Source organism: Olea europaea, chromosome 1, assembly GCF_002742605.1.
Source record: "Olea europaea var. sylvestris chromosome 1, O_europaea_v1, whole genome shotgun sequence".
NCBI lineage: Eukaryota > Viridiplantae > Streptophyta > Magnoliopsida > Lamiales > Oleaceae > Olea > Olea europaea.
Genome location: NC_036237.1, coordinates 23,550,632 through 23,558,807, shown reverse-complemented (window position 1 = coordinate 23,558,807; position 8,176 = coordinate 23,550,632). Strand labels below are relative to the sequence as shown.

General features: G+C 32.8%; 1 protein-coding gene across 1 annotated transcript; it reads left to right on the top strand.

Annotated features, from left to right (window-relative positions):
• Nucleotides 1-330: 330 nt before the first annotated feature.
• Nucleotides 331-7,832, top strand: LOC111397693 (alpha-soluble NSF attachment protein-like). Its single transcript, XM_023024693.1, has 9 exons — nt 331-637; nt 1,671-1,720; nt 1,841-1,913; nt 2,315-2,394; nt 2,927-3,078; nt 4,259-4,418; nt 4,507-4,554; nt 5,850-5,930; nt 7,408-7,832. The coding sequence occupies exons 1-9, from the start codon at nt 493-495 to the stop codon at nt 7,486-7,488; spliced, it is 870 nt and encodes a 289-aa protein (XP_022880461.1). The 5' UTR covers nt 331-492; the 3' UTR covers nt 7,489-7,832.
• The last annotated feature ends 344 nt before the right edge of the window (nt 7,833-8,176 follow it).

Genomic DNA, 8,176 nt, shown 5'->3' with positions numbered 1-8,176 from the left:
GCGAGAGAATATGCCGTCTTTCGTCCTCTTCAAAAGAAACGCTCAGACCTGACCAAACCCAAGACTTTCCACTCCTTACAGCCTTCGACACTAATATCACGTGTAGCCTTTTTTCCACTAATTAAAATAAATAATAGCATCCTTTCTAAAATTGACATTTTAACAACAAATAAAATGAAAGTTGTGTACTGAAATTGTAAAATATAAATGAAAATTTGAGGATTTAAATATCTCCAATAAAAACTAAAGGACCAAGCTTACTTGGTACACTTCAGATAATTTGAACGTACCATTTTTAAAAATGAGATATTCAAATGGCCTATTTCTTTAAGTTTCCAAAAGTTCAAAGGTTCGTGCTCAATAGCAAAAAGCAGACCGTTCTACATTTCTAAATCAATCACCCCTGCAAATTTTTTTATTTTTATTTTTATTTTTTATTTTTTATTTTTCCCCCTTAATCATTCCCAAGTGAAGAGGAGTGAAATTGCAAAAATGGGGGATCATATAGCGAGAGGAGAAGATTTTGAGAGAAAAGCCGAGAAGAAGCTGAGCGGCTGGGGCCTTTTCGGCTCCAAATACGAAGACGCTGCTGATTTATTTGAAAAAGCCGCCAATGCCTTCAAGCTCGGCAAATCCTGTAAACCTCTTTAACTTATTCACATACGCCTTCACGCGCTTCTTTATTTTTGATGATCGATTTTTGTGTTTTTTACACGATCTTCATGTTTAATTATTTCGATTGTTTGATGTTTTTATTTATTGATTGATTTAGCTATGGTGTGATTGATAGATTGGTGTTTGTGTATGGATGAAAGATTTTATATTGGGAAGAATATGTTTTAATTGATGAAGGATAATGAATGGTTGTCTATGTTACATTAGTTTGAGCCCCATTTTAAGTGGAAGAATGCATTTTTAAATGGTGATTGATGGAGAATGTGTGGATAAAAATTAAGGAAATTTTTATTTTCGTGTAATATTATTTTTTATTGAAATATGTATGGTTGAAAATGAGTTTTGAAAGAACGGGGCTCAAACAAGGGTTAATATAGATAAGCATTTGGTTTATCTTCTTTTACAGTTTTAGGAGTCCCTTATTTCACTTTATCTGTCAGCAATGTGTGGCCACTGGCCAGTGCAGTGCATGTTAAGCAATAAATTCCACGTGTTAAATACTGAAATATAGACCAATATACAAGGAATTGGGCTACTTCTGTTAATTAGATTGGGCTTTTAAGATGGAAGCCCAAGTTTTAACATGTTATCAGTGACCATTAAGTTCCAACAAGCAATTCGATCCGATTAAGATTCAAAAAAATGAGTATGCAAATTTCAAGATTGGTTTGCTCAAACGAACCACGATCTTTCGGGGGCATGTTGCTTATTGGTTTGATCACTTTAACAGTTTTGAACTCTTGAGTCATATTGAATAAGAACATTGTTGTTTCGATTGATATTGAACAAGAACCATGCTGTTTTGATTCATATTGAATAAGTACTGTGTTATTTTTGGTATTATTTTTTGCCAAGGTCATCAGTAATGCAAGAAGAACTAGAAGGCCACCCTTTCTGGGTAAAAGGATCTAAAAATTACAGAAATTGAAGAGATGTATTTTCTTCAATGCTTTTTGCAGTCACATTGATTATTAACATTGAAATATGTTTATCAGGGGATCAGGCTGGAGCAGTGTATGTTAAGTTGGCTGACTGTCACTTGAAGGTAATCCTTTGGTGTGGCCTGCTGTCTTGTGCTGAGCCGCTGGGCCTCACCTTTTTCTTTGTCATTTTTCTCTTTGATGCTTCTTGAGATTTGTCTGTTTTCCCAACATTATATTTGCAGTTGGACAGTAAGCACGAAGCTGCTAATGCATATGCTGATGCAGCTCATTGCTACAAAAAGACTAACACCAAAGGTGCTTTTCTTTCTGGTTGAAGTTCATAAAATTTATCTATTCGCAAGATTTCTTTCTGCTTCATAATTATGTTGAGGCTTATGAAACAAATTTGCTGTGAATGGTAATTGGCCAATTTTCCTAAAGATATCACAGTATCAGCTATCTTGCGTAGGTAAATTCTTTCTTGTTTTATTGTCCCCACTTTTTGTTTGCCATGGGGGTTCAGTATGAATAACATGGTGGAAACAACCACTTACGAGTATCAAACTGGTCGCATATATATGATTTGCTTCATCTCAGATCTGTCATTCACTTTTTGTTGTTTTTGCTTGCTTCATCAAATGAATCTTCATAGCTTATTCCCTTTCTCCCTCATTCTTGGAAGATGTCAATCGTTTTTTCATATTGGTTGTCTGCAGAGTCAATATCTTGCCTGGAGCAATCTGTAAATTTGTTTCTGGATATTGGAAGGCTCAATATGTCTGCCAGATATTACAAGGTATAAACTTTAGTAATATATTATGTTGTTTCATTGCTTAATCAAATGTCATATCTGTGATTGAAATAACTCATCTGTAATCAAGTTCTGCACCTAATTGTTGACGACGATGAATTACTAAGTGTATGTTTGGTAGCCATTTTATCCAAATTTTAATACAAAATATGACTGTTTGTGTTTGTCAGTGGGACTTTGCAAAAAGCATTGATTGCAGTGGGACCAAATTACCAAATTGCCATTATTTCCAATAGAATGAATTTATGTGTAGGGACAAATCGGTAATTTTACATCAGCCAAAAAGTTTTCGGCCTTGCCCTGACACATTCACTGTGTAACGTCTATAATTTTTCTAAAAATTGAATATAGAATGGGCATCAAACATAGGCTAAATTTTATTGACATGTTTAAACATATCATTGACCGTTAAATTAATCATCGTGCTGATGAAAACCTAATTTTAAAAAACTAAGATAATATGTTTTTCGTTGAATAAATTGGAAGATAATAATAATGGGTCTCACTTCTTTTTCAGGAAATTGCAGAGTTGTATGAGCAAGAACAGAACTTGGAAAAGGCTATTGTTTACTATGAGAAAGCATGTGATCTTTTCCAAAGTGAAGAATTAACAACTTCGGCAAATCAGTGCAAGCAGAAAATTGCTCAATTTGCTGCTCAACTTGAACAGTAAGTTTGCTCACTCTCTGTATCTGACTGTATGAATTTTAACCGGTTTATACAATACAAGAATGACATATCTCATATTTAGAGAGCAGCAGTTTCTTGGGAAAAAAATTCTATTACATATAGACTATACTTTCTGTAATAGTTATTTTCATGTCTGCTATATTGGCTTTTTAATTGAGCATCTGGGTGTTTAGGTGCTTAGGTGCGTGTGATTATCATCTGTTTAACATTATTCTATTGATGGGAATGGCCTTGTTGTTCTTTCCTTTTCTTGACTGTTTATTTTGATTGAATGGAAGTTGTAGTACCATTTGTGTCAACTCCTCTTTAGCTGTAAACTGTAATTCCCAAGAACCCCCATACACTTTGATATTACACCAAACACCTTAGCTTCAAATAAACTACTTAAAGCATCTACAAGAGACTCCCTAAATACAAAATGCTCTTTATTTTAAAGAGCTAATGCTTAATAATAAGTTCCAATAGACTTTCTATTTTAACTTTTTAAAATAGATTGTAGGTTTGACTTTCCAAATTCACTCTCTGTTCTCAATGAACGACGATTTCGTTTAATAAATTACATATTTCAATAGTTTACTTCTTAAACTCTTCAAACGATATTAAATTTATTGGCCATTGACGTATCAAAAATTATGTTAAATAAAGTGAGAGGAGAAAGTCAATAAATGTTTCTTGAGAAAAGCAAAATGAACATGCCAAAATAGAGAGCATCGTTGGAGTGCATGAAAATTTTGATTCTCTAAATTTAAAGACGCTCTTTGGAAATGCTCTTATAATCATTAGTACATCCACTCAATTTCACATTGTCCCTATAACCTCTATTATCATTTTTTCCCCTCCCCCAAATAACATTCCAATTATTTCCAACATTTTATGTAATCTTACAACTTAGACTGCTTCAGATTGTTAATAGTTTATTTCTATCCTGCATTATGATTTTATTTAGTAAACTTATTGAAATTACTATTGCATGTGTCAATACGTGTAAAATCTTTCTTTGGTTAAACAAGCAGATGAAAAGAATCCCAAATTTTTATTAGAAAAATGCTCGTCTAATCTGAAACTCTGATGAATTTGATATTACATCAGTGAATGATGTATGATGTTGGAAGAAATTTGGAAGTCCACTAAAATAAATAATTTGTCAACATTTTTTCAGATATCAGAAAGCGATTGAGATATATGAAGAGATAGCACGACAGTCACTCAATAATAACTTGTTGAAGTATGGAGTTAGAGGTCATCTTCTTAACGCGGGCATTTGCCAACTCTGTAAGAGTGATGTTGTTGCAATCAATAATGCGCTAGAGCGATACGAGGTATTACTATTGTTTTTGTTCAGATGCGGAATTCTACACCATTTTTGATGTAAGTGCTGAGGATATGTGTGTACATTCCATTTTGTAGGAATTGGATCCAACATTTTCCGGAACACGCGAGTACAAATTGCTTGCGGTATGTTGTAGTTCACAAATATGTCTTTTACTTGAGCTTTTTTTCCCCCCCTGTGTACCTTCCACCTCGAGGAGAATGTGTATCAAGCATGGTTGTTGAACTCCGGATATGATCCTATGATTTTATGATCCCAAAATTACAATATGAACTGATCCTGTTATAGGATCTTAAATTTGTAGAATCTTATTATCCCGCTGGTGGATTCTAATGATCCTAATGATCATCATGGACTTTTCAATTTCATTTTTAATAAATTAAGTGATTTTTTTGGCTAAAAAAATAAAAATAAAAAATACTAAATTTATCAACTTTTGAACTAGTCAAATTTCAATTTTAACCGCACATTTCATGGGACACGATTTTTACAGATTTTTCAATGACATACTACAATCAACTAAGTAGGTTTTGTTGTTTGACACTTGAGGTGAGTTTCATTTTGAAGTAAAATCCAGATTAAAATTAAATAAAATGGCAAAAAATTAGAATTCTGAATCTGAAAAATGTTCTCATTTGTTCTCTATCATTTCTTGTGGAAATCAACAGTAATATTCCTTCATTTATTGATTTGTTGAAAACCAGTTGTAGATTTAGACTTGGTTTTTGGGCTCATAATGTTGTGATTGTTCATATGATTTATGATTGTCTATAGTTTTTGCAGATATCCATGGCGATCGGTGTTCATAAGTTTGTTACATAAATAATAACTGCAGTTAAAATTTGATCTTAAAAATAAACTTAAATTGAAGTATACGTTTATTTTGGGTTTTGGTTCAACGTTAAATGAGTTTTTCATTGGATTCTGATTTTATTTCGCTTTCTTTGTATTTCTAAAATCAATTATGAACCTTTATAAAGTAGTTGCAACCTTGATTTTATAGTTTGATTTTAGTTAGTTATAGTTGCTAAATTTTTTATTAAAAATATTTGGCATTTATCTATATTTCAATTAATATTATTAAAATCTGAAGATCCCTGATACTATCCAACGATCCGATCGGTAAACCTCTTTACTGATCCGATCCAATCCAATCCAATCTGATCCAAATTTATGACCCTGAGAACCTTGGTGTCAAGATATAACAGATAAACTTTTCCTATTTGTTTGTATTTCTGATGTCATTTTATTCTTGCTTTCTTTTTTTACTGCCATTGATCAAGTTGCAATATATTATCTTTTAAGCTTTTATATGGTTTTTTATAATCTTTCTCGTATATCCTCACTTTCTGGTACCTGAAAAATAACTGCTGAAGATTATAAATTGTATCTTTTACCTTTATATGCGTGCTAATCACAGCATCTAGCTGCTGCAATTGATGAGGAAGATGTTTCCAAGTTCACTAATGCTGTGAAGGAATTTGATAGCATGACCCAACTGGTAATTAAGCTATGCCATTCGTTTATATATTTATTTTTGAAGTTGAGTTCATAATACTATTTTGTGAATTTGAAAGCATCGAGTGCATATTTTCATAGATATCTAATTCAATTAACTTCAATGTGAAGCATTGTGTGAATGTTTAGTATATCTAGGCTTATAATAAAAGTAAAACAACCATTTCTCAAAACTCTTAGTAGTTACAAACATCAAAATGAGTTTTTTTCTTTTTTCTCCCATCAATTGCATTAGAAGATCTCACAACGTTCCAAGATCTTCATGGGCTATAAATAACAGTCAGTGTGAAGAATAAACTTGTCTCTTGAACTGGGAATGGTACTCTGTTTCTTTAAATTACAGCCATAGACTTCTTGTTAGGTTTTTATAATCTTCTGGAGGAAGGGTGGACGGAACTGATGAAAATAGAAGGAAGATAAAAAGAAAATGATGACTTTGATGACCATTCTCAAATATGACTTTTATTGGTCTATGCATAGCTTTCAAAGTACAGTTTTCGATTTTTATAGGCTTATAGCTTCCTCTAATTTTACCTTTTTATCTCGTTATGTTATTTCAACGTTCTCTACTGAAATTATTAATACTGTATTTAAAGTGATTGATCTTCTTTAAAATTTTATTAGCAAATCATCTGCATGCAGTGATAAAATGGGTGAGAGCCGGGATAGACCACTCAAGCACCATTGACCTCTGTTTGCTTTTCTATTTTTCAGTTCTATTTATAGGGACTACATGTAAATAACAAACCAATCCTTATTTCCGATCAAATTGAGACATACATGCATTATCTCCATCGACACATATAGAGAACAATCCAATAAAATCAAATCCTTTGCCACCATGTTAGACCATGTATATATTTCATTATGGTTTATCAATACTAATAACGGTTTTGCTAGTGGTTTATCTGGTGTACCCAATGGTGTACACCCCACTCACATGGGCGAGGGATCCACTCGAATAAAATATCATTTCTTTCATATAGGTCTCACACCCATATGAGTGGGGTATACACCATTCGATATACCCCATTATGTACAAGTAGACAAATTCAATTGATAAATACTCACTCTTGATATCTATTTTCTCTTATTCGCATTATTGTTTTGCTTGATGATTGAAGCTTAAGAAATATCTGCCTTCAAGTAAGTTGGTAGTCTTGAAATGCATGCCAACTAGAGGTTAGAAAAAGCACAACTGAGATCTATTGAAATTTTCAACAGTTTGGCTATCAAAATTAGTCTCGTGGATAGTTAGGGACGAGTGGTTAAAATTGGCAGATAATGAGAGAACTCTGTATGGAAGAACATAATAATTGACCTCACTTAAAAGTATCAGTTCAAATTCGAATGTCTTAATACTATTATACTGTTTAAGTTAGTCAACTCGTAAATTTTTCTTTTCTGTGTAATGTTATTACATTACTTACCTTTTTCCTTCCCGTGTACCTTGCTCTTAGGATGCTTGGAAGACGACTCTATTGCTGAGAGTTAAGGAAGCATTGAAGGCTAAAGAGCTAGAGGAGGATGATCTTACCTAAATCTAATTTTCTTCTACCATGGCGACCTATATTTTGTTCTAATGGTGACTTTGTAATCGTTCATTTGTGTCATTATGCATTATTACTCGTGTGCTTTTTTTTTTTTTTAATGGGATTCCTTATTGGAGTGAATATGAGTGCATCTGTAAATAGAGTGTAATTCAGCTGCTGTAAATTTTCATTTATTCCTCTACTAGTTGGCAGCATCTTTTCAATTTGAAACTCGCAATCAATATGTATCCATGCGGCTGTGGTGGTTCACCACCAACGTCACCCCCACTGATGGAGACTCTTTTTGAGTTGGCTATTTAAGAATCTCAAAACTCACAACAGGAATTATGATATTAATTGAGTAAATTGTATTTTATCAGTATATAATAATTATTTTTGTTGTAACTATAGTTGTATTTATGAATGATTTTTATATCCTTACCAATGTTATCAAAATTGACCCGGCACGGATGGTTCAACCGGTAAAATTGGGAATCGGGCCAAAATCGGGTTAATCTTGCCCGGTTAACCATTTATGACTAAATCACTTAAAAACTTATCGAACTAGTTGGTTTAACCGTAAACTGATGAACCGGTTGTGGTTTTCCCAATTTTCTTTTTATTTTATAATTTCAACTTCATGAATGGGCTTCATAAACAATGATTCAAAGGCCCATAGAGAAATATTGGATGACAT

Coding starts and splice junctions, on each gene's coding strand:
- LOC111397693 (XM_023024693.1), top strand. CDS start 493: ATGGGGGATCATATAGCGAGAGGAGAAGATTTTGAGAGAAAAGCCGAG. Junction 2,395..2,926: donor TGTCTGCCAGATATTACAAG/GTATAAACTTTA, acceptor CTTCTTTTTCAG/GAAATTGCAGAGTTGTATGA. Junction 3,079..4,258: donor TTTGCTGCTCAACTTGAACA/GTAAGTTTGCTC, acceptor ACATTTTTTCAG/ATATCAGAAAGCGATTGAGA.